The sequence below is a fragment of the Mirounga angustirostris genome, unplaced genomic scaffold, assembly GCF_029215605.1.
Source record: "Mirounga angustirostris isolate CCGP_5_RB_7025 unplaced genomic scaffold, mMirAng1.0.hap1 SCAF_5, whole genome shotgun sequence".
NCBI classification, from domain to species: Eukaryota; Metazoa; Chordata; class Mammalia; order Carnivora; family Phocidae; genus Mirounga; species Mirounga angustirostris.
The window spans coordinates 86,039,295-86,066,003 of NW_026991713.1; the positions used below are offsets into that span (position 1 = coordinate 86,039,295).

A 26,709-nucleotide genomic window follows, 5' to 3' on the forward strand; every position below is an offset into this window, starting at 1 on the left:
CAAAACTGAAACAGAAGAAATAGAAAGCCTGAACAGACCCATAACCAGCAAGGAAATTGAAGCAGTAATCAAAAATCTCCCAATAAACAAGAGTCCAGGGCCAGATGGCTTCCCAGGGGAATTCTACCAAACATTTAAAGAAATATTAATACTTATTCTTCTAAAGCTGTTTCAAAAAATAGAAATGGAAGGAAAACTTCCAAATTCATTTTATGAGGCCAGCATTACCTTGATCCCAAAGCCAAAGACCCCACTAAAAAGGAGAATTAAAGACCAATATCCCTGATGAACATGGATGTCAAAATTCTCACCAAGATACTAGCCAACAGGATCCAACAGTACATTAAAAGGATTATTCACCATGACCAAGTGGGATTTATTCCTGGGCTTCAAGGATGGATCAATATCCACAAATCAATCAATGTGATACACTACATTAATAAAAGAAAGGACAAAAACAACCTCTCAACAGATGCAAAAAAGCATCTGACAAAATACAGCATCCTTTCTTTTTTTTTTTTTAAAGATTTTATTTATTTATTTGACAGAGAGAGAGAGCGCGCGAGAGAGGGAACACAAGCAGGGGGAGTGGGAGAGGGAGAAGCAGGCTTCCTGCGGAGCAGGGAGCCTGATGCAGGGCTCGATCCCAGGACTCTGGGATCATGACCTGAGCTGAAGGCAGACGCTTAACGACTGAGCCACCCAGGTGCCCTACAACATCCTTTCTTGAATAAAACTCTTTACAGTGTAGGATAGAGGGAACATACTTCAATATCATAAAAGCCATATATGAAAAGCCCATAGTGAATAGCATTCTGAGAGCTTTTCCCTAAGGTCAGGAAGACGACAGGGATGTCTATTTTCACCAGCCTCAGCAATCAGACAACAACAAAAAATAAAAGGTATCCGAATCAGCGAAGAAGTCAAACTTTTATTCTTAGCAGATGACATGGCAACTCTATGTGGAAAACCCAAAAGGCTCCACCCTAAAATTGCTAGAACTCATACAGGAATTCAGCAACATGGCAGGATATAAAATCAATGCACAAAAATACATTTCTAGTTGCATTTCTATACACAAACGAGACAGAAGAAAGAGAACTTAAGGAATCGATCCCATTTACAATTGCACCTAAAACCATAAGATACCAAGGAATAAACCCAATGAAAGAGGAAAAGGATCTGGGGGCGCCTGGGTGGCTCAGTTGTTAGGCGTCTGCCTTCGGCTCAGGTCATGATCCCAGGGTCCTGGGATTGAGCCCCGCATCAGGCTCCCTGCTCCGCGGGAAGCCTGCTTCTCCCTCTTCCACTCCCCCTACTTGTATTCCCTTTCTCGCTGTGTCTCTTTCTGTCAAATAAATAAATAAAATCTTTAAAAAAAAAAAAAAAAGAGAGGAAAAGGATCTGTACTCTAATAACTATAGAACACTTATGAAAGGAATTGAGGAAGACACAGAGAAATGGAAAAACATTCCATGCTCATGGATTGGAAGAACAAATATTGTTGAAATGTCTATGCTACCTACTGCACTTTATACATTCAATGCAATCCCTATCAAAGTATCATCCACTTGTTTTCCACAGAACTGGAACAAATAATCCTAAAATTTGTATGGAACCAGAAAAGACCCCAAATAGTCAGAAGAATGTTGAAAAAGAAAACCAAAGTTGGTGGCATCACAATTCCGGACTTCAAGCTCTCTTACAAAATTGTAATCATCAAGACAGTATGGTACTGGCATAAAAAGAGATAAACAGAACAATGGGACAGAATATAGAGCCCAGAAATGGACCCTCAACTCTATGGTCAACTAAACTGCGACAAAGCAGGAAAGAATATCCAGTGGAAAAAAGATAGTCTCTTCAACAAATGGTGTTGGGAAAACTGAACAGTCACACTCAGAAGAATGAAACTGTACCATTTCCTTACACCATACACAAAAACAGACTCAAAAGGGATAAAAATTCTAAATGTGAGACAGGATTCCATTAAAATCCTAGAAGAGAATACAGGCAGCAGCCTCTGTGACTTCAGTTCCAGTAACATCTTGCAAGACATATCTCCAAAGGCAAGGAAAACAAAAGCAAAAATGCATTATTGGGACTTCATGAGATAAAAAGCTCTTGTACATGAAAGGAAACAGTCAACTAAACCAAAAGACAACATATAAAATAGAAGATATTTGCAAATGTCTTATCAGATAAAGGGGTGTTATCTGAGATCTATAAAGAACTTATCAAACTCAACACCCAAAGAATAATCCAGTCAAGAAATGGGCAGAAGACATGAACAGACCCTTCTCCAAAGAAGACATAGAAATGGCCAACAGACACATGAAAAAATGCTCCACATCACTTGGTGTCAGGGAAATACAAATCAAAACCACAATGAGATACCACCCCACACCAGTCAGAATGGCTAAAATGAACAATTCAGGAAACAACAAATATTGGGGAGGATGTGGAGGAAGAGAAACCTTCTTACACACTGCTGGTGGGAATGGAAGCTGGTGCAGCCACTCTGGAAAACAGTATGGAGGTTCCTCAAAAAGTTAAAAATAGAGCTACCCTATGACTTAGCAATTGCACTACTAGGTATTTATCCCAAAGATATAAATGTAGTGATCCGAAGGGGCACCTGAACCCCCAATGTTTATAGCAGTGATGTCCACAATAGACAAACTACAGAAAAAGCCCAGATCTCCATGGACAAATGAATGGATAAAGATGATGTGGTATATATATGCAATGGAATATTACTCAGCCATCAAAAAAGGAGAAATATTACCATTTGCAACAACATGGATGGAACTAGAGGGTATTATGCTAAGCGAAATAAGTCAATCAGAAAAAGACAGTTACCATATGATCTCACTCATCTGGAAATTAAGAAACAAAACAGAGGATCATGGGGGAAGACAGGAAAAAATAAAACAAGATGAAATCAGAGAGGGAGACAAACCATAAGAGACTCTTAATCTTAGGAAACAAACTGAGGGTTGCTGGAGGGGATGGGGTAACTGGGTGATGGACATTAATGAGGGCACGTGATGTAACGAGCACTGGGTATTATGTAAAACTGATGAATCACTGACCTCTACCGCTGAAACTAATAATACATTATATGTTAATTAATTGAATTTAAAACAAACCACAATCCAATCAAGGTTGAATCATTGCACTGTATCTGGCTTCTTCTATCTTTTTATTCTTGAATACTGCCCCCTCTATCCTTTTTCTTTACAACCCTGAAGAATGATCAGTATTTAAAAAAAAAATCAGGGGTGCCGGGCTGGCTCAGAAGGAAGAGTGTGCAAATCTTGATCAATCTCCTATCTCCACGTTGTGTGTAGAGATTACCAAAAATAATTAAACTTTAAAAAGTCAGAGTACACCCAGTAAGAATACTATGTCATGGAATTTGTTTATTTATGTGTTTTTTTGGTTAAGTAAACTCTACGCCCAATGTGGAGGTCCAACTCATGACCCTAAGATCAAGAGTCACATGTTCTACTGAATGAGCCAGCAGGGTACCCCTCAGCCCTTGATCTTTTATGTACAATTTTCAAACAGAAGAAAACCAAAACCTCCCTACCCCCAAATCTCAGGAAATGGAAAACTTTTCAAAAGTTTGGAATGTACTTATTTCTCAGTAAAAGCTAACCTGGACTGATATGAAGCTTTTTAGTCTTTATCCCTCCTCTTAGGGCGAATACTCCAGAAATATTACATTATTTCAGAAGGGGATGTGGCCTCATGCCTAGCTGAGATGACATATAATGCATGGTTTATGGATCATGTTACCTTCCTAATACGTAAAACTTCTGAATTCAGAAGCTCATCAGATTCCAAAGGTTTCAGATAAGGGATTGTGGACTTGTATATATATACTGGGCCAACACATAAACTGATTTTATTGTTAAAATGTCTGAAAAACACAGGAGATAAAACATATCCCAAATGCTGACCTTTAACGGAAGTTTCCATTTCTGAAACAGGTTCTGATTTTTCTTCTCCATTAGATTCATCAACTTCTGCCACTGTTGTTAACTCTGGTTCACTCTTGTAGAGTCTATAATCTGGACCCTTGAAAGGAAGACATGTAATTTCAAAAAAAAAAAAAAGTGGCACAAGTTTCTTTTATAATGTTTACCTCTAAAGCTTCAAATCAAACCCCAAAAATTGAAAGCTTCAGTCAGCTATCTTGGGTACAGGCACAATTGATATATATAATTGATACATATATATATATTACAAATAACATAGGAAAAAAAACTGAAATATTTTTAACCAGTAAAAGTTTTGGTTTTCAAATTAAGAATATTCTTATTAGGGACAAAGTCATTAGAACATTTTTTATCCCAGTATATCTGAGGTCTGAAAATAATTATATTGTATTAATTAAATTAGCCCTATTCCTTATCTCCTTAATTCTCTTCTAGTTTACCACATTTTACATTTATTTGTTTAATCCCAAACCTCTTATTTCCAGCTTCCATGGGTAACATCTCTCCTTAGCAATGTCCACATCCTCTAATAGTTTTCCTAGATGGAACTGCCTATATCCCAACCCTTTTATCATTCCTAGCAACAATCTTTTTTCATTCTCACTTCTTTCTGATCCAAGGATATTTTGCCTCTAATATCCTGAAATGGTATATTTAAAATATGACTTCTTAGGCAAATGCAAAGTAGCCACTTTACAAAAACATTTATTAAAAATATGAAATTATGAAGTATTAAAATTGTGAAAATATAAAAAAATGAGAATGGTAAAACCAAAACAGGAAAAGCACAAATGATAACTATATATAAACAAACAGAAAAACACTGGCTAAAAGTGGGGTTTTAATCAACAAAAAGTTTGAGTGTAAAATAAACTTTCAAAAATGAGAGGGCAGGTACATGATTGCTTATTCTGTGGCTACTGAAGCCACTTACACAGTGAGATCCATTTCTTGGATATCCTTGAACTTGATGACTCTTCTTTTCTTCAGGCAGATGGACTGGGCCCCTGCTATAACAGAGCAAGGAGCTGCTATCACTGGGCAGAGGGGGGATTATGGGAGGCTGCTCTGTAAAGTCATAGGACCGAGGAAGTGGAGGACGAGGTGGGACTACTTCCTCTTCCTAAAGATTGTAGAATAGTCACCTTATTTAGATAAGCATATTGAATTAAGTATATCTAAATTCTTTGCAATGGTAAGTTAACTTAAATTCACTTTAAGATAATTAAAGGGACACTGCCAAGCCAAAAGTCTCATATTGGAAAGTAAATAAAAAAATGCAAAGTACGATAGCCGGTAACTGGGTCTTAAATATGGTTTTATCTAATTTTTTCCTGTAACATATGGGTTAGTGTTCATCTGAAGCTTAACATCAAAACAGATGTATAAAACTACTGTTATTTCACTTTAAAAATAGAAGAAAATCATTAATTTAAAAATCTTACTTTTTTTGGGTAATTTTAAGAGATAAACATTTTTTTGATTGGTTTTAATACAAAATTCAAGACCACAGATGGTTTCAATCAGGTTGACAGTATCTCTTTGTAGTTGTAATTTCTCTATGGTATGCATGACACACAACCAACTTATCTATCAATCATCCTACAAATTTTACCAAGAATAAGAAACAATGATAAATATTCAAATTACTTGTATTAGAAAAAGTATGACAATGTTAAAGTTTTAACACAGATGAAAAGTAGTGATTCAACTTTTTTTTTTTTTGCATTAAGGGAAGAAAAATCACATCTGTTAGAAGTATCAAAGTACTGAATCAGTGAAATTTCAAGATTAAAACAGTAACTTAAATATATTTAGGAAACATTTCTGTTATGAAGAGAAGACAAATTCTAATTCATGTGTTACACATTTGAAATAATTTAGAGATAGATAATCCAAACTTACCTCATTTTTGTACTTAACTGTTGAGAAAGGCTTTGACCCTGCCATACCTAAAAAAAACCCAAAATGTAACTACTTACACTAAACATATTCTTTAAATCTACATTAAAAGGAATCATTTCATCTCATTTATTTTATCTTATTTTTAAAGATTTTATTTTTAAGTAATCTCTACACCCAAAGTGGGGCTTGAACTCACAACGCCGAGGTTAAGAGTCGCATGCTCCACTCACTGTGCCAGCCATGCGCCCCCATTTCACTTATTTTAAATGAAGCCTTCAGTTTCTAATCCCTTGTTTATTAATGTTTCCAGAATCTGAAAGCAACTGTATTTAAAAACACAAATTAAAATATCTAGTTTAAACAAGAGTATAGGGAAATGGGTTTTCTGAAGCACTACTGATGTAAATGTAATTCAGTACAATCATTTAGAAGGGCAATTTGGCTGTGCCTAGCAAAATGAAAGATGCGTGCTCATTTCCAACTTCTTGTAATCTCTAGCCTTCACGTTTAGCTATATATACAATAACACCCCCCCCCCCACACACACAACATGGTTTATGACAGAAAAAAACAAATCCCATACCTGGAAACAACCTGTATGTCCAACAACACAAATGGATACATTATAGCTCATCTATACAATGGACTCTTACAGTTATTATTGCACTATACCGTTAAGGAGAAAAAACCAAATTGTTGAAAATAAGTATACTATGATTCCATTCTTTGTTGTGGGGGAAAAAAAAATCACAAAAGCAAAACATTATGCATGTGTATAATTATATACAAAAAACAGTCATTTATTTTTGCTGTGGGTGAGGCTGGCAGAACTTTTGTTTTTTACTTTATAAACTTAGTGTACTGATTCAACGTTACAAGAGTGCCTGTTTTCTGATGTCAAAAATCCATTCATATAACAAAAGAAATCCAATTCTATGCATCATCCTATTTACTTATTTATTTATTTAAAAAGTTTATTTATTTATTGAATAGTAATCTCTATACCCAACACGGGGCTAACACGGGGCTCGAACTCACGACTCTGAGATCAAGAGTTGCATGCTCTTTTACCTGAGTCAGCCAGGCACCCTGTGTCATTCCACTGAGACGTAAGATTATGGTCAATTACTGCAGAAAAGCTGATTTACCTGTTTCTGTAGTGCCTCTTTGCTGTTTGTGTTTACTCAGTCCTTCCATGACATCCTGAATTCTCCAAAGTTCTTTCTGAATCTGTGCACGCTGAATTCCTGCTGATTCAGTCTTTCACGAAAAAGAGCCCACATAGAAGGGGAAAAAAAAAAGTTGTAAATCCTACTAATTATATATTTAAAAAAATGAGAATTGCAGTGGATTAAGTTTTGAGAATATTTAACATGCTCTATGTGATTCTCCCAATTTTTCAACTTCTGTGGCCTTTGATGAAGCAGAGAAAGAAAAAATTCAATTTCTCAGACTTAAGTGCACTATTTCACATCTGTTCAATAAGCTTTGGGCTTGCATTATTGCTGATCACAAGGAACTAAAAAATGGAAAACAAAAAGAAAACAGAACAAAATAGAAACTCACAAACTCAAATTAAAAAAAAATATTTTTAAGGGAGAAGAAAAAATAAATGGGAAGTATAGTAATTTCCTAAGTTCTAGAAATTCTAGAAAATGAGATCATATTGGTTTCCAGTAAGATTCTAATAGAACTCTATGACTTATTGATACTTTGGATAACAAGAAATATCATTTTTTGGAATGTAAATTTATTTATTTATTTATTTAAAGATTTTGTTTATTTATTTGACAGAGAGAGAGACACAGCGAGAGGGAACACAAGCAGGGGGAGTGGGAGAGGGAGAAGCAGGCTTCCCGCGGAGCTGGGAGCCCGATGTGGGGCTCGATCCCACGACCCTGGGATCATGACCTGAGCCGAAGGCAGACGCTTAACGACTGAGCCACCCAGGCGCCCCAGGAATGTAAATTATTTTTTTAAAAAAAGGGCAATGAAGTACAAAACTGTCACATTAACCAGAAAAAAATTTTAGCTAAAAAGTCCTCTGAGGGGTGAAAATATGCTTTTAAGGTCTATAAACATGAGGACTATGTGCTATGCTGCTTCAAAAAGGCACTACATAACCTTGGTTACCCAGTTTCCCAAGCCACAGGGCTAGAAGCATCAAAATAAAAGAAGGGAAGTATTCACACAAGACCCAAACACAAGGACAACCCAGGGATGTGAATACTGGCAGAGACTTCTAGGGAGTGAATTTCAATTATAAAAATCAGATATGTGCACATGTATATAGGATACATATTATTTTTGCAATAATTAAAAAAAATGTATGTAGTTTTACCTATCTGAAAGGTGTACAATGAAAATCTCATTTTTGTATTATTTTGCATTTCTCTGATTATGATGACTCTGAACAGTATTCAAACACTTGTTAGCAATCTGAGTTTTACTTTCTATAGATTAACAAGTCATGTTCTCTGTCCATTTTTCTAATGTATTGCTTCTCCAAATCAAAGAAATTTCCTTGAAGATCAAAATAGTCACTCTTGTTGAATTTTAGTGGTTAGCAATACTTTTTGCCAGTATGCCATCTTTTAAGTTTGTTTATGTTGCCTTCATTGTTTGCTTATTTACTTAATTATTATTATTATTTTTAAAGTAAGCTCTATGCTCAATGTGGGTTTTGAACTCACAACCTCTAGATGAAGAGTTGCCTGCTCTTCTCAGTCTCCCGACTGAGCCAGCCAGGTGCTCCGTTCACTTATTTATTTAATAAACACTATACAGTATGTTTTATGTGCCTGATACTATTCTAAGTGCTTCAAAAATATCAACATATTTAGTCATTATAATAACCTGATAGAGGTAGGCACTATAATTTTTATTTTACAGTTGTGAATACTGAAGTGCAGAGTCATTATGTAACTGGTCTATGTGCAATGTTATAGCTCATAGAGTGAGCCTTTTAGTTCTTTCTTTTTCTTTCTTTCTTTCTTTTTTTTTTTTAAAGATTTTATTTATTTATTTGACAGAGAGAGACACAGCAAGAGAGGAAACACAAGCAGGGGGAGTGGGAGAGGGAGAAGCAGGCTTCCCGCTGAGCAGGGAGCCCGATGCGGGACTCAATCCCAGGACCCTGGGATCATGACCCGAGCCGAAGGCAGACGCTTAACGACTGAGCCACCCAGGCGCCCCTAGTTATTTTTCAAAACAAAACAATATTGTGGCCTTCATTATACCTTTAAAATATTAGTACTATTTTGTTAATTTTTTGAAAGAATTCTGGAGGAAATCTGATTAGAATAGAATTTGAGTTTATATGAAGAATTTTCATTAGAGAATGTTAAATTAGGCCATCCATGAACATGGTATACCAATTCCACTTCTCTATTTATTCAAATCTTATGTCCTATAATATAGACATTACATTGTCATGATGAACATTTTTTGTTAAGTTAAATCAGGTAAACTGCTGTGGCCTGAAAGCTAAAAATGAATTTTCACATCCCAAGGGGTTATAAAAAAAAACAAAACTGCCCAAGATTATGTGACCGAGTATATACATCTGCAACATCTAAAATATTTTAATATCTGGCCTTTTACAGAAAAAGTTTGTTGACCCCTGGGTTATTTCTTAGATATTTCAGGTTTTTTTTTTTTTTTTTCCTACTATAGTTAGTATTGACCCCAGTGTTCAATATAGAAGTGGGTACTTAACCACAAGTGGGTACTTAAATTTAGATAACTAAAATGAAATACAATTAAAAATTTAGTTTCTCATCACACTGGCAACATTTCAAGCCCAACAAGAGCATGTAGCTCGTGGCTACTATACTGGACAGCCCAGATGGAGGACAGTTGGTTTTCTAAGAGTCAACTTTACTAACCTTTATTCCTTGTATTGACTTGTCTGTTGAGTCCATAAGGTTTCCAAGGCAGATGGCTAAATTTATAGTCACAAGCATGAAGTGACTTTTACTATTTTCTCGAACATATATTATCTTCCCTTTCTCAGATCAACACTTTAAGACAGGTATTACTGTTTCTATTTTACAGACAAGAAAATTAACACCTGGAACTTAATTCTAGATGTGAGTGTTTACAAAACTGGATTCTTTATGCTAAGCAGTGCTGCATCTTTCCCTATCCAATAACATATCAAAAGTCAATAGGCTAAAATAGTTTGATAAAAAAGAGGAATTTAATACAGAATGCATTAGGATAAATTTTTATTTTTTTATTTTTAAGTAATCTCTATACCCATCATGGGGCTTGAATTCACAACCCCAAAATCAAGAGTTGCACACTGTACTGACTGAGGCAGCCAGGTGCCCTGGATTATAATAAATTTTATGAAAAGATAAGTTATCCTTTATTTGATAAGTCCATTTAAATTCAACACTTCAATACTAAGTTTAACACAGTTAGGCAGGAGCAAAAACATCACAGGTATCACACCATGTGCCCAACAGAAAAAAGAACTTTTAAACAATGAGAAATGGGCCACTTCGTGGGATAGTAAGATTCCTATCATTGAAAGTATTTAAACCTATGTCTTAGGTGGCCAATAATGTAAAAACTATTAAGGGCATGCGCAAATCTTTTTTTTTAAAGATTTTATTTATTTGACAGAGAGAGAGAGAGCAGGAACACAAGCAGGGGGAGTGGGAGAGGGAGAAGCAGGCTTCCCGCTGAGCAGGGAGCCTGATGCGGGGCTCGATTCCAGGACGCTGGGATCATGACCCGAGCCGAAGGCAGACATTTAACAACTGAGCCACCCAGGCACCCCATGGGCATGCACAAATCGTTCTAACGAAGTGGATTGTACAGTACCAGTCAAAACCAGTTGAGACAATGCAAAAAAAAATTCACTTCTGTACCTGAACTTCACCAAGGCAATCTAGCTGTTCTTGCATCTGGTTCCTGGTAACAGTTACATCATATTCTAACTTGTCATATTCTCTCCATGCTCGTTCCAGTTCCTAAAAATCAAAGAGCATTAATTACTTTAATGGGGGAAAATGTGCTTTTATATTGTTATCACTGCAACTACAAGCTTTCTAGGTTTTAGAAAATTGTGTAGTTAATATTGGGCAAAATAAAAACTTTTGTAATTCATTTTCCTTATAATTCATTTTTCCTTTCCTTTCCTGTTTAAAGCATTATCTAGATTATCTACCCTGGTTAAAATTTCTCCATAAATGAAAAATACTAAATAGTTCTATTTTAGCATGTTGGATTTTCAATAACACCAGAAGTCTGATGTATCTTTACTCAGAATAAACTTACAGTAATGTAATAAACCTAATTCAGCTAAATAAATCAGTGAATCCTGCTTATAGAGACTCAATATAGATGCTACTCACCTATATTTTTCTCCTTTGGAAAAAAATCACCCCCAACCCTAAAATCACAGAGAAAATTTTCACATTGGTATTTAACCACCTGTCATCTATTGAATATGGAATGATTCTACAAATGGTCAAAAATACATTGTCACTTCACTGTTTCAGGATGCTATTCTATGGGAGTGTAGGTACTCTTCTATAGGTTGTAATTACTCTTCAGACATTTCAGAGTGGTATGAAGTCAACAAATTGATAAAGTAAGGCAAGGATCTTGATCAGTTTTATTACTAGTATATGATGTGGTGTTGGCACATGTAACACAAACAACAAAAATATAGGGAGCACTGTTGTAAAATGAATTAGTAACTCTTGTCTAAGAATCTTCCACAACCAGAGATTTCATGCCCTGAACTGTGCTGAATGAAGCCCGCCCCGGGAAACGTCAGTTTAACAACACTAATAGTCTTGGGATAAGGAAAGAGGGTATGGAGTATGGAGGAAAGGTTATTTAAAATAATCTAAACAGTTTTTTTTTTTTAAATTGAAGAATAGTTGACACAATGTTACACAATAATCTTAACAGTTTGTTCCTAATGGTTCTCTTTTAAAGAGTTATTTTACTTCTGGGGCACCTGGGTGGCTCAGTCAGATAAGTATCTGCCTAAGCATCTGCCTTTGGCTCAGGTCATGATCTCAGGTTCCTGGGATCGAGCCCCAAGTTGGGCTCCCTGCTCAGTGGGGAGTCTGCTTCTCCTTCTCCCTGCCGCTCCCCCTGCTTGGGCTCGCTCTCTCTCAAATACATAAAATCTTAAAAAAAAAAAAAAAAAAAAGTTATTTACTTTATCTATTGTGTAACTAGCTTAAAATTACTTGAAAAAACTCAGGCAATGAGAGGAGCCTGGGTGGCTCAGTCGTTAAGCGTCTGCCTTTGGCTCAGGTCATGGTCCCAGGGTTCTGGGATTGAGCCCCATGTTGGGCTCCCTGCTCGGTGGGAAGCCTGCTTCTCCCTCTTCCACTCCCCCTGCTTGTGTTCACGCTCTCACTCTCTCTCTCTGTCAAATAAATAAATAAAATCTTAAAAAAAACCCACCTCAGGCAATGAAAAATTATTCAAAGTACATACTTTTAAAAATTAAAATGAGTGTTAGAATTTGGCCATTTGGGATAATTGCTTTTTGAATCTAAGATATCTCCTTAAGCAGGTTATACAGTGAATTTTATTTTTTAAAAAGTAGAGATATACCACTGGAGTTTTTTTTTATCATCTCTATATCATATAGATAATTTAGGGAGTTTATTTAACTGATTTCACAAGAATAAAATTTTTAAAAGGCAAAGTGATAAAGGACTAAAGGTTTTTACCTCTTCTATATGGTGTAAATATTAGTCTTCGTACTTGGCTCCAGCAAACTTTTACCTGAATGAATAAGGGTACTGATCTCCTTATTTATTTATCTCCAGACTCCATGGTGGCTCAGCAATTAAGATGGCATTGCCAGGTTAACACCTAACCTCTCTTGGAGGAAAGGCAGGTGTAGGGTCGGTTCAAAGGCTATACAGGCATCCAAATGTAAGAACTTTTTTTTTTTTTTTAAAGATTTATTTATTTATGTGACAGAGAGAGAGAGAGCGAGAGCAGGAACACAAGCAGAGGGAGTAGGAGAGGGAGAAGCAGGCTTCCTGTCGAGCAGGGAGCCCAATGTGGGGCTTGATCCCAGGACTCTGGGATCATGACCTGAGCCGAAGACAGATGCTCAGTGACTGAGCCACCCAGGTGCCTCTGTAAGAACATTTTAGGAAGGTAAGAATCCTTGCCTTTCTAATCCTAGAAGTACAGAAAACATTAACTCTAGAGCTAGAAATTATTATTATTATTATTATTTTTAAAGATTTTATTTATTTATTTGAGAGAGAGAGCACAAGAGAGGGGGAGCGGGAGAGGGAGAAGCAGACTCCCTGCTGAGCAGGGAGCCTGATGCGGGACTCGATCCGGGGACTCCAGGATCATGACCTGAGCTGAAGGCAGTCGCTTAACCAACTGAGCCACCCAGGCGCCCGAGCTAGAAATTATTTTAAGGGTGAAGAAACACAATACACTTTCAAGTTTTCTAGCCTGGAAAGTCCTGCCGTCACTGCACTATAACATTTGGCTTGAGACCCATAATCCTGATGGGCTTAGCTGTTTCTGCCTTTGTCTCTGGGCTCCTCAAACACGGTTATGGGTGGGCAGGACACAAATCAACAGAGGACAGCAAGGAAAGTGTCAGCGCTGGCATAACATCAGTTTTTTCCATTACCTGGCCGAGCATTTCACTGACAAATTCACAAATACCATGTTGAAAATCTTTAAATATGACCTTACGGGTTTTTTTTTTTTTTGTCAAGAAGATAATATATAGTTTGATAAGGCAATTAAAAGGGGTAATGACTTTTAGGGACACCTGGGTGGCTCAGTTGTTAAGCATCTGCCTTCGGCTCAGGTCATGATTCAGCTCAGGTCATGATTCCAGGGTCCTGGGATCGAGCCCCGCATCGGGCTCCCTGCTCAGCGGCAAGCCTGCTTCTCCCTCTCCCACTCCCCCTGCTTGTGTTCCCTCTCTTGCTGCGTCTCTGTCAAATAAATAAATAAAATCTTTAAAAAAAAGGGGGGGGTAATGACTTTTAAACATTCAATTATCTTAAAATCACAGGCATTAAGTCAGGAGACAGTGCTTTTGATAAAAAGCATGGAGAGTTTCATGCTATATACAGTTAAGAGAATACATGACATCTTGCAATCTACAGCCACATGGATTCCTCTCACAATGTTAAAAGAAGCCAAAGAGTATATACTATATGATTATACATGATTTATATATATATGATTATTAAAGTTCAAAAATAAGCAAAAAGCTAATGTATAGTTTAAGTCAGATAATGGTGGTTCTAAAGCAGTCATTGGGAGGGGAGTTTCTGGTATTTTAGTAAAATTCATTGTGTTGATATGGATGTCAGCCATATCTGTGCACTTAAATTGTGTCCTTTTCTGAGAATATTTATACTCTAACAAAGGTAAAAAAAAAAAAAATGTGTGTACACATGTAAGATTGTTACAGGGATGGCAGAAGATGTTAAAAAATTTGACTCAGTCTAACTTCAGGATGTGGAACAAGTAAAATGAGGATTTTAATATCTACCAGTAGAGCTATAGTGAATACGTATTATCATTTTTATTAAGAAAGTATTAGGACAAATAATTCATTTCCAAGTTTTAATGTAATAAGACCTTTCCTTTCCTTTTTTTTTTTTAATATTTTATTTTTAAGTAATTTCTCTACACCCAACGTGGGGCTTGAACTTACAACCCCAAGGATCAAGAGTTGGATGCTCTAATGACTGAGCCAGCCAAGCACCCCTCCTTTTCTTGTCCAATATCAATGGCAATTTATAACCAAATGCAGCCATGGGAACAGCTATACAATATGCTACATAAACATAAACGTGTAATCTATTTTTATAATCTTTAACTCGTATCTAGTTCCTCTTCTAATCTCTGAAATAATAACTATATTCCATCTCAAAGAAAGTGGCTATTTATTGTACAAATTTTAGATGTAATAAATTTGTATAATTATAAATGTAGAAATGCTAGAATATAGGGAAAGAAAAAATACCTATTAATGTACTACACTTTTGTTAGCAATTCTGTGGATTTTCTTTTAATCTTTCTCAGACATACACAATGGAAATTCACAAATATAGGGAAAAGTAGGGCCCACTCTGAATTCAACAGTATGGATACATGGCCATTCTGGTTTCATCTATAGTACTCACATATTCTATCTTTGGGGGATTATTTCAAGGCAAACACCAAGCATCACATCATTTCATCTATTAATACTTCAGTATGTATTTTTTTTTATGATTTTATTTATTTGAGAGAGAGAGAGAGGGAGTGAGAGAGAGCACCAGCGGGGTGTAGGGGGAGACGGGCAGAGAGAGAGAGGGAGAAGTAGACTCTCCGCTGAGCAGAGAGCCCAACATGGGGCTTGATCCCAGGATCCCAGGATCACCTGAGCCCAAGGCAGATGTTTAACTGAGTGAGCCGCCCAGATGACCCTCAGAATGTATTTCTAAAGAAAATAAACTAAAATGAAAAAATAACATGGAAATTCTTGTTTTAAAAATCATTAATATTTATTCCTTAAAAATTTTTTTAAAGGGTTTATTTATTTGAGAGAGAGTGAGAGCTAGCGAGAACGAGTGCCATGAGTGGCGGGAGGGGTAGAGGGAGAGGAACAAGCAGACTCCCTGCTGTGTGGGGATCCCAACGTGGGGCTCGATCCCAGAATCCCAAGATCATGACCTGAGCTGAAGTTAGAAGCTTAACCGACTGAGCCATCCAGGCACCCCTTTCTTAAAAATGTTTTCAAAAAATTACAACAGTTTCCCCTATCATCCTCTCTATGCCCCTGCTACTTATATGGGGATGAGATTGGGTCACTTGATCTGCAGAATTTCTCCTACTCTACATTTTGCTAATTGAATTCCTAGGTATTCCTTACATGCTCTTCTGTTTCCTTTTATTTCCTATAAACTCACAGTTACATATTGAGGCTTGTTGAGATTCAGATTTGATTTTCTGATAAAAATGCCTCACATCTGTTGTTGGGCACTTTCTACTGCAGCACATCAGGAGGCATATCATACCTGACTATCTCTTTTTGGGGGGATGTTGTATTGTAATTATAAAATAACCAGGTATTTAAAAATTATATTGGGGCACCTGGGTGGCCCAGTTGGTTGAGCGTCTAACTCTTGGTTTCAGCTCAGGTCATGATCTCATGCAGCCAGGCATCAGGCTCAGCTCAACGGGGAGTCAGCTTGAAGATGTGTTTGCTTGAAGATTCTCTCCCACTGCTCCTCCCTCCACTCATGCACGTGCTCACTCTCTTTTAAATCTTTAAAAAAAAATTATCTTAAAATCTTTCAAAACAGATTCCATGCAAATTCATAAATATTGATGGAACTACTACAAAAAAACGACACTATTGTAACCATGATTCTCAGAAACTCTTTATTACCTGGAGTATGAATGAGTATATGAAGATATTTAATGTGCAAGCTTTTCCCCAAAGCAGTTCCTTTGTCCTGCTTCCCTGTCCCTGTAAGTTTATAATCCTAAACTCTAGTATATCCACCGGAGTCTAAAATCTGTTTACTTATGGTCCTCCTAGCTAGAATCCAACTTAGAACACAAATCAGTTTAATGGAAGTCTATACACACAACTTATTCACTGTAATCGTGGGTAATCTCTCTGTTTTCCATCTTTAACATAATAATAATGGTACCCATGCCAAGGGGTTATGGGGATTAAGTACATGTTAAGTACTTAGAATCTGGTATCCAATAACTGCTCCAAGAAATATTCCTGATTACTGTTATTACTTCATATATTGGTATTATTTTTGCAGTGGATAAATGTATAAGCTAACTACTAGCATGATTCAGGATGAATGGGAGCCCTTTATACCTGCTTTATGATTTCTGAAATTCCAATTTTGGATTGTTGAGTAAGATAATTTAAATTTGATTTCAAGTTCCAGAAAGTACATGTTATGTGACCACATAGATAGTGAAATGGACTAGAAAGTACAGAAGCCTAAGAATTAAAAAGTCCTTGATTTAGGTGTTGATTCTGTTCCTTACTAATTATGTCACCTACACAAGTCATTTTGGCTCCATGAACTTCAGTTTCTTCATCTGTGCAGTGAAGATAATAAAAATGAAAATAAATGGAGATAATTATTTATTTTGCATAGGATTTTCTTAAAGATCAAACTAGATAATATATGTGAAAAACACAGAATTACAAATATATTTTGCTGCCATTATTAGATGAGTCACAAATTATCTGGTTCCTTGAAATGCTGGGTAGAGTAAGAGAAGCAGCCATTGAGCTGATAAAGCCTAAGAATATTTCTCTTACATATGGACATGAGGCCTAATGTAAATTCCAAGAGAGATGACTGTAGCAGATGTTTTATGGAGCTCCACACTATATCCCCTTTGCCCACCTAATTTCAAGGGACTGTGGTAAATTCCACGCACACCAGAGCCTCATGGCAAGCCAGCTACGGCAGTTTGGATGTGTGGGTGAATTAAGGACACTGGGGTAACTTCAACCAATGAGACATAGCCTCTCAGCCTTCAGTAGAAAATTCTGGGGCATCTACTCATTTCCTCAGAGAGTCCCCAGTTCCATAGAGTGGAAACCAGCTCAGTAGGGAAACCTTTCCTAACTTTTCTCCCTTCCTGTCTTATTCTCCACACACCCTCATTTCTGCTTCCTGGAATCATCTCCTAAATAAACTATCTTAACCCAGTCCCTCATCTTAGGCTCTGCTTTCAGAAAAGACCCCAAACTAATATAATGACACACTGAAAAATTTCAAGCGTAACTGACTGTTATTACAACCTTTCTCACTAATCAGGCTTACGTAAAAAGAAGTAGAAACAAGGTGAGAACACAGAGGCACTATGTGCTTAAAGCATGTATGTTTGTTGGATGGGGCTTCTAGAGAGAAGATATAGTATCAGGAATTAAATAAAACATAATAGGCACACTGCTTTACATGTCTGCCTTGTGTTAATCCTAATTTTACATACCTAAATGGCCAACTAGGTGAGGAGAAGATGTTCTCAGAATCAAAGCTTTGATCTTTGGGAGTATTAATGTTATACCTTTTGTATCTTTTATACCTCATGACTTGGATTTGAACCAATGACCTCAAGCAACTGTGAAAGAATTAGAGGAATCCTCTGGGATTCTGCTAGCATAAATGTAATTCAATTTTAAAGATTTTATTTATTTATTTGAGACAGAGAGAATGAGAGAGACAGAGAGCACATGAGAGGGGGGAGGGTCAGAGGGAGAAGCAGGCTCCCTGCCGAGCAGGGAGCCCGATGCGGGACTCGATCCAGGGACTCCAGGATCATGACCTGAGCCGAAGGCAGTCGCTTAACCAACTGAGCCACCCAGGCGCCCGATTCAATTTTAAATCTAATCAACATCCACTGACTGTTAACCATATGCTGTTAGGCTTGAGCTACAAATATGAACAAGTTTACAAAGGCAATAGTATAGTTTGTATTCTATGTAGTAAGACATGTGTTAGAAGAACACACTGAGGGTCTGTAATGACCAATGAATAACGCTGAAGGCAAAGAAAAAGAAACCTGGAAAGTGATTATATGGGTAACAACCAGAAAATGGGATATTCAAACATGATTAATTTCTACTAAAACATTTTTAAGCCTACTGGTCAAATTTAAGTTACTAAACCCATTTGGTAAGGGGAAAAAATAACAGTTCAATTGAACACTCATCCTCAGAATTTTCTAAAACAGATACTAAATCATGAAATAGTTCCCAACTACATTTTGATTCGACTCAGGTTGCCATAGGGATACTGAGCTTTTCATTAGCTTGGCGTTGACAACCTAGCCCCGTTTGCCCCTTCTAATATCATATTCCTAATCTTCTCTCCAGTCAGTTACTTTTATTTCTTGTTTCTCCAAACATGTCTCTCACATTCTCATCTCTTTGTTGTGGTTCAAGGCATTTTATCTTGTATGGACTACCCTTTTCTGTCCCTTCCTATCCAAATCCTACCCACCACTGGTTAACTAAGTGACTACTTCCTTTTAGACAACATTTCAGGTGCATATATTTTCTTTTTGACTCTATTAGAGAAAATCTATGTAGATTTAAGTCTTCAGGATTATGCTCAGAAGACATGGGTTTGAATTCTAGGCATAGCATTTATTAGCTTTTAACGCTGGGTAAGTCATTTGGTTCAATCATCACTTTTTTTTTTTTTAAAGCAGGCTCCTGCTGAGCATGGAACCCTGGATGGGTCTTGAACTCAGGACCCTGAGATCAACACCTGAACTGAGATCAAGAGTCGGACACTTAACCGACTGAGCCACCCTTGTGCCCCTCAATCATAAAATTTTTAATGCACATCCTACAGCGCTGGATGCCAGAACTACAAAGATGAACGAGATAGGGTTCTGATTTCAAGGAGATCACAACTGAAAGGATATTAAATTCTTAAAAAATTTATGAACATCACAGTATAATTAAGAGAATCAAATGAAATAATGGAAATATCTAAACTGAGATCAACACTGCAGCTATTAGATGATAATGTCAACAGCTTCCTAAAAACATTTCACAGGTGTCTTTTTTTATTGAAATGGTTGGTTAAATGAATCCAATTACCACCTTCCCATAATTATTCTAACTCCCCTAAAATCCACAAAATACTTTTCTTCTCTTTTTTAAAAAGATTTTATTTTTAAGTAATCTCTACACCCAACATGGGGCTCAAACTCACAACCCTGAGATCAAGAGTCGCATGCTCTACCAACTGAGCCAGCCAGGTGTCCCGAAAGACTTATTCTCTTAATGCAATAAATGTTAACATAATAAGTTTTCATTTTAATAATACATAAATGGAGTATTTATCTCCCTTATAAACAACTATTTCACAAGGAAAAGAATGCTTACTATAAGAGAAATAATTATATTTATTTTGCATCAGAAAACAAATCACCCCTTAATTTTTATTATTAGTTAATAACAAATTAATTTCTTGTTATAGTAAAGAATAATCCCAAAGACAGTCAAATTACATAGAAACAAATAGAAAAAAAAAAGAAAAAAGAACCACATAATATTTCAGTGACTCTTACTAGAAAAAAATCTGCTACTTACGGCAGTGGCTCGAGAGAGTTCTCTACATGTACTGAGGAGTCCGTTTTGTAAATCGTCCCTCTGTAACACCACGGTCTGAATGGCTGCTGGGTTATCTGCATTCATTTCTATCTCTTGGCTGGCTGATAGCAAAGCTTGCTCAAGCGTGTACTATTATAATAAAAATAATTACACTTAATGTTCTGCATCATCGAATTAATTCTTTTTACTTTAGTTTTATCAGTGTCCTGATAATAAGCATAAAAAGTAACATCAACTGAGATAATAAACATAATTGTCCTACTTTCTCCTTGTGGAGTTGCTGAAGTTTCTCTTCCAGGGCATGTACCACTTTATCTTGTTCACATAACCGGCTTAACTTGGCCTAGGTTTTAAGAGAAAATCTGTTGTTAGCAATTTTTTATTTTTCCTGTAATTGGCAGTAGGTAGTCCCGTAACTGAAGGTAGGTGTAACAAGAAAACACATTTAAGATAGCCATAGAATAATACCTAATTAGGCCAATCTTTATTTCAATCAGTAAAATAAAAAATAGCTTTTTATTTAGTTAGTTTAAGGATTTTATTTATTTAGTCAAGCAGAGAAAGACATGTATCATAGGACCTCAATGATACGAGGAATTCTTAATCTCAGGAAACAAACTGAGGGTTGCTGGAGTGGTGGGGGGTGGGAGGGATGGGGTGGCTGGGTGATAAACATTGGGGAGGGTATGTGCTATGGTGAGCGCTGTGAATTGTGCAAGACTGTTGAATCTCAGATCTGTACCTCTGAAGCAAATAATACATTATATGTTAAAAAAAGAAGAAGAAGAAGATAGCAGGAAGGGAAGAATGAAGGGGGGGGAAATTGGAGGGGGAGATGAACCATGAAAGACTATGGACTCTGAAAAACAAACTGAGGGTTCTAGAGAGGAGGGGGGTGGGAGGATGGGTTAGCATGGTGATGGGTATTAAAGAGGGCATGTTCCGCATGGAGCACTGGGTGTTATATGCAAACAATGAATCATGGAACACTACATCAAAAACTTATGATGTAATGTATGGTGATTAACATAATACAATAATAAAAAAAGATTTTATTTATTTACTTGAGAGATAGAAAGACAGAAATAGCGACAGAGAGCACAAGCGGGGAGGTAAGGGAGAAGCAGGCTCCGCGGGGTTTGATCCCAGGACCCTGGGATCATGACCTGAGCCAAAGGCAGATGCTTAACTGACTGACCCACTCAGGAGCCCCCAAAATAGCTTTTAAAGATACAATGCTTAACATGCATATAAAGTGAAAAAGCATTTCAACCATATTATTTAATCTACATAATTCGAGATACTGTTAGTAATTGAGCAGTCTCATATAACTTTAAATCATTTCAATGTGGTTAATATTTTTTTACCTACCAACTGCTAGGTATGTTAAGTGATATATGCAATCCTTAACGAAAATATCAACTGAATTCTGTTTTTATATTTTAAAATTATGCTCTTATGTTTATAAAAGAATATAAGGAAAAGATCGCTTCTAACTGCAATAATACAAATAAAAATTTGCTAAATGGAGAAAAAAACATCATTTTCAATAGTTTAAATGTTTGAAACTCTTGGTATTACCCTAATTTTTTAATTATGAAAATATCAGAGGATACTCCATGAAAATTTAAATACTACAATAAACCAGTTGTCCAGATGTCTGAAAATAAAAAACCTGGATAAACTGTATATATGCCCCAAACTTGACTGCATAATGACAAGTAGGCAAGAAAACTGGAGATTTCACTTTCTTTGCCATAGCTGTTAAAATAATTACCCTGTCTTTGTTAGATGACAAAACTCAAGCTATACCAAGTGGAATATACTGAAATGAGAAAGTATAACGACATGGTAAGTCAACCAATCTAAAATATAATAAAAAAAGAAAAGACTAAATTTTAAAAAGGAAGTAGTGATAGAACTTTTAGAGGCTGATACTTTCTCTAGAAGACAGGACAATTTTACTTTGCTTTTTTTGATTAGAAATGCCTTTTACTTTCCTTTAAGTGATTCTTAGTATGCTCAACTGCTAATTATGGGGGGGGTTTGTTATAGAATACATAGAGGAGTGATGATTTAATCTAACCTAGATGTAAAAGAAAATGCTACTTTATTTGATGTCGTTTTGGAGGGCAAGGGAGGAAGAGGAAGCTTTTTGTCATGCTTATTTCCAATGTTTTGGCAGGGAATATAACAGAGTACTGACAATATATATAGCATACTAACACTTACATCAATATCCACTTCTTCAGGTCTGTATTTGTATAATGTGCCTCTACATTCATCTTGTGACAGCTATAGGAAAAAATGTCAGGTAGCAAGTTTAAAAATAATATTTAAAAAATATACTTAGCCTATAGTTAACATTTTAGATTTATATAACAATAACAAAAATGGGATTTTAATGATTCTTATACTTTAAGAAGTTTAATTCAAACACAGATCATTACAAAAGCAGAAAAATATTTAACATTGATACAATATGCAAGATACATAAAAATGTTAACTTAAGCTTGTCAAACAAAATAATAAGTTGGTCAAACAAATTATACAGCACCTTACATTTTCCATTTGTAAGACACATATTATTTTAATGAAAAATTGACAAATACAATCATAGCAACTGTACTGAATCAAATATTCAAACCAGGCATATTTCAGCAGTCAAAACCACCCTTCACGGTATACACATAATCAGACAACTATGTATGTGTACACTCAAATGCGAACACATCTTAGTACAACTTTATTAACAAAACCCGTAACATACTGTATACATATACATAATATATAAACACACATACACAATATAAACTTATCTTGTTCTTCTGTCTTAAGAACTAAAAGATAATGGGGGAAAAGGATGAGTTTAATTGAAAACAGGAAACTCATTCAAAACCTCATAAAACTGAAAGCCTATGTTGTAAACTATGGATAGTCAAATTTCATAAAGAGTTTATATGTGTTCATTGACGCCATTTGTCTTATGATACTACAAGAAATTACTGCTCAGTGCATTTAAACATCCTTTCTTCGGCTTCGTCCCAATATCTTTTGGTCAAACAAACCTTCACTTCTGCTTGTGTTAATCAAGATTTCAAAAGCCATCCCCGTCAGTGATACCACAGGTAACATCACAGCCTCTGCAAGCAATATTTCACGCTCTCTTGTCTTTTGACTTTATATTGACTGCTAAGACAGTAACAAAAACATAGCAGGAAAAATTGACTTGGGCTCACTGCGTGTTTACTAAATGGCACACTTCTTCTCTAAGTAGGGATGGGAGTAATGTATCCCCAGTACATTCTAGATTGGAAAATTAAACTTCACATAAACACATATAAATGAATAAAAATGATAAAAAAAGGTTATAACTATATATACCCACTGTAAAAAACTGCTTGCCAGTTACATCTTAGAAGGAGGCATAATTTAAACAGCAAGTATCTTTGAATGAATCTAGAAATGTGGGTATCAGGAGGTTAAAAATGTAAGCATTACAAACATACAATAAGAAATCCTGGATTTATGTGTTTCATTTCAAGACATTACTTTCACGTCCTCATGCAAATGAATCTGTGACTATTTAAGGGTATGCAGTGATTAAACAAAACTTTCATAGAAATGAATTACCACATGAAAAATGAATTTAATGACAAAAGTCAGAATACTTGTGCACTATTTTAAAATAAAGATCATTGAATATGTCCTAAGAAGTGTCAATTGTCTTTCTAAATTAAAGCACCTAGATCCAAGAAAGTAATTTGTACTCTTATCTGAAAACAAAAGTGATGAAAAATAAGTTTTAAAATGCTTAGATCCATGATAAAAAATGAAGATAATGCCAAAATTAAATTTTCTCATTTATAAAAAGTTAAGAGATGTAAAGCCTTTAGCTCCTAAATGTCCAAATACACTTTACTTAATATTTAAAGTTAAATGCAAAACAGCTTTACTAAACCATAGAATATAAAATTTTGATGTAACTAGTGGATAGTGCTACACCTAGATTAAAATATGAATTGTATCCTATATCCCAGGGTCAACAGAAAAAAGCCTTGTATTTTAAAATGGAAATTTAGCAATGTGTAATACAAATTTAGGGTATTGGTATACTATTTTTATTTAGGGAATCTTACTGCATATTCATTTTCACATCAGTGGCAAATTAATAAAAAATGTGTACTGTGTTGTTACAATTTAAGAGTGATAGATCCTTATAGCCATATAAATATACTGCACAATACATTAATTTATTTTGTTGTTTCTGTATTTTTAGTACCATTGAAAAATTTATTTAAACCTTTTATCAAATTATTCAATAAAAATATTCATTAGACACTAACAAAATCTTAAAATAATCAGCCTTCCACTATACATTGCTTTTACCTATCAGAAGAAAAGAATAAGGAAACAGGATTGATTATTCTTCCAATAATTAACTTTTAAGCATGGTCTATTTTTCATTACTGATAATAATTACTGAGGCTTTTCTTAAGAAAAAATGGATATAGTTTATTGAAAAAAATTCCACCTAGAATTGAAGAAGTTTGCTACTTCAATTCAATAGTCCTCATTACGAAAATCCTACTAATAAGAAAAAAGTAATTTCATGAATATTCTCATTAAGTTCTGCCTAAAATGTTTCATGGCAATACTTTTTTATCATTTTTCAAATTCATCTTTAGCAAAAGAAAAAAAAGTTCTGGGTTTGAATACCTTTTTCTGAAGTACCTCAGAAACACTAAAAAAGCAAATGAAAATGGGCTATGTAGAATTACGAAAGGTTGAGCAGTGTTCAAGCTTCAATTTGAGAAGTGTATTATACAGATTTTATTGACATACATACATATAAGGAAATGTGCTTTATTTAGAAAGCTTTTTCATAATAAAATATCTAACAATATTTAAAAACACAGGGTTGGCATTAGGTTAAAACAAAATTACTTTTGTTAATCAAAATATAACTTTCTACAGTATCCCTTTTAAATATATATGTATATATTTTAAAATTTATAAATAAATACATATATATAAACCCCAAAAAGCATTTTTGGGGAAATATTTGATAAAATTAGACATTTTATGAGGACTCAAAAATCCTCATAGGACTGTAGGTATTTGCTAATATTAGTCTGTACCTTTAAAAAATAAATAATATTTATTATTATTTTATAAAAACTCTAGTACAAAAATGTAATTGTGAAAGACAGTAAAATGATTAATAAATGTAGAGGAATTTTTCAACACAATGTGGATTGATTTAGCATTTGTTTTGATTCAGTTTTATGTCCTTTTTATATTACCAATTCTAAAAAAATTCCCACATACGTAATTTTTCAGGTGTCCTCTTTTTTCTAAGAAAATGCAAACATAAGATTTCTCCTGCAAGAAAACCCAACGGCTATGATTCAGAATAACAGGTCATAAAACATGATAGTGCCACCTTATTTTCAGGTGTATTTCAGGAACCTATAACACAGCACTGTAATACAACGTCAGAAGCAAACTGTAAGAGTGTACAATATAAACTTCCATGAAGATTTCCTTTGGATCATAACACGGTAACGGAAATCTGAAGAAAAAAAATAAGATCTAATTTCAATTTAGGCAAATTAATAATATAGTTTGGGAAGTGTGTCTGAAGGTCACTGTTATCCACCAGTGGTGCCCTGTACTATTTAAGTACTATATTAATGGCTGATTTTTAAAAAAGGACTGCCTGAAGACACCCCAACTTGACAGGACTGAGAGTCAACACGCATTACCTGGTAATTGGTTGCCTAGCTCACGCCCAGGAATGGCTGCTGATGTTAGCCATTCAGATTTTTCTGTTTTGTACAATTTTAGTTTTTCTCCTTCAAGTATTCATATATTTAATAAGGAAATATAATAATGAGGAAATATATTTATATAAATCTATAGGTCTGGTCAGTGACACCGGTATATAAGACCACTCTCCGATATCACACTTTTGGAAAATTCCAATTAGAACTTTTAGTGCAACTGAGTAATTTCAATCAGCAGTGACTTCTGCATCATCAACCCTGATTACTGATCAATATAAAAAAGGAAAACCAATCCAAACCAAACTGAAAACCCACAAATGAAAATATACAAAATATGAAAAGTAGAAAGTATAACCTATTACAACAAAATGCCTTTGATCTCTTGTCATTTACCCTTACATAAAATGATAAAGTGACAGCTTCAGATACTGAGAAAGGTATTAATTCCAGAACAAGGGCTAAAGGTTCTCAGCAGTGGAATTTTGGAATGAAGTGTCAAGGTTCTATAATCTGGTTACTATAAAAATACAAAGATTTCATTTTCTTTTGAAAAGTAAAGCTGTTTAACTTTAAATATTTAATACTTTGTTTCTTTATTGATAGAAAACTTTGTTCAGAAGTAAGAGTAACCTCACCCTCCTACCAACTGTTTCAAGGCCCATCCATGATGCTGATCCCAAGATGACTAAAGCAAACCAGAGGCCTGTAAAGCCAGAGAGAGTTCAAGGTGCTTTTTCTTTTTTTTTTTTTAAATAGGTGCTTTTTCGTATTTTAATAAAAATACATTCATTTTTCATGTTAGTTAATTTTCTTCTTCTGTATGAATTTTAAAGTATTATAACAGGTCATAGGCCACAGTAATTTGAAGGTGTTGAAG

General features: G+C 35.3%; 1 protein-coding gene across 8 annotated transcripts in view; it reads right to left on the minus strand.

Annotated features, from left to right (window-relative positions):
• Nucleotides 1–26,709, minus strand: part of PLEKHA5 (pleckstrin homology domain containing A5) — a 244,116-nt gene that overhangs the window by 23,305 nt on the left and 194,102 nt on the right. For 6 of the 8 annotated variants that reach the window (XM_045873786.3, XM_045873785.3, XM_064591520.1 and 3 more), the window contains 7 exons: nt 22,276–22,338; nt 20,306–20,386; nt 20,023–20,172; nt 10,793–10,894; nt 7,061–7,172; nt 5,913–5,959; nt 3,969–4,086 (listed from right to left, as the gene is read on the minus strand). In XM_045873786.3, coding sequence (XP_045729742.1) covers nt 3,969–4,086; nt 5,913–5,959; nt 7,061–7,172; nt 10,793–10,894; nt 20,023–20,172; nt 20,306–20,386; nt 22,276–22,338 — 673 coding nt within the window. Of the gene's footprint in view, nt 1–3,968; nt 4,087–4,941; nt 5,131–5,912; nt 5,960–7,060; nt 7,173–10,792; nt 10,895–20,022; nt 20,173–20,305; nt 20,387–22,275; nt 22,339–22,847; nt 22,884–26,709 lie in introns of all 8 variants that reach the window. The other 2 variants (XM_045873790.3, XR_010411600.1) reach the window with 2 other exon arrangements.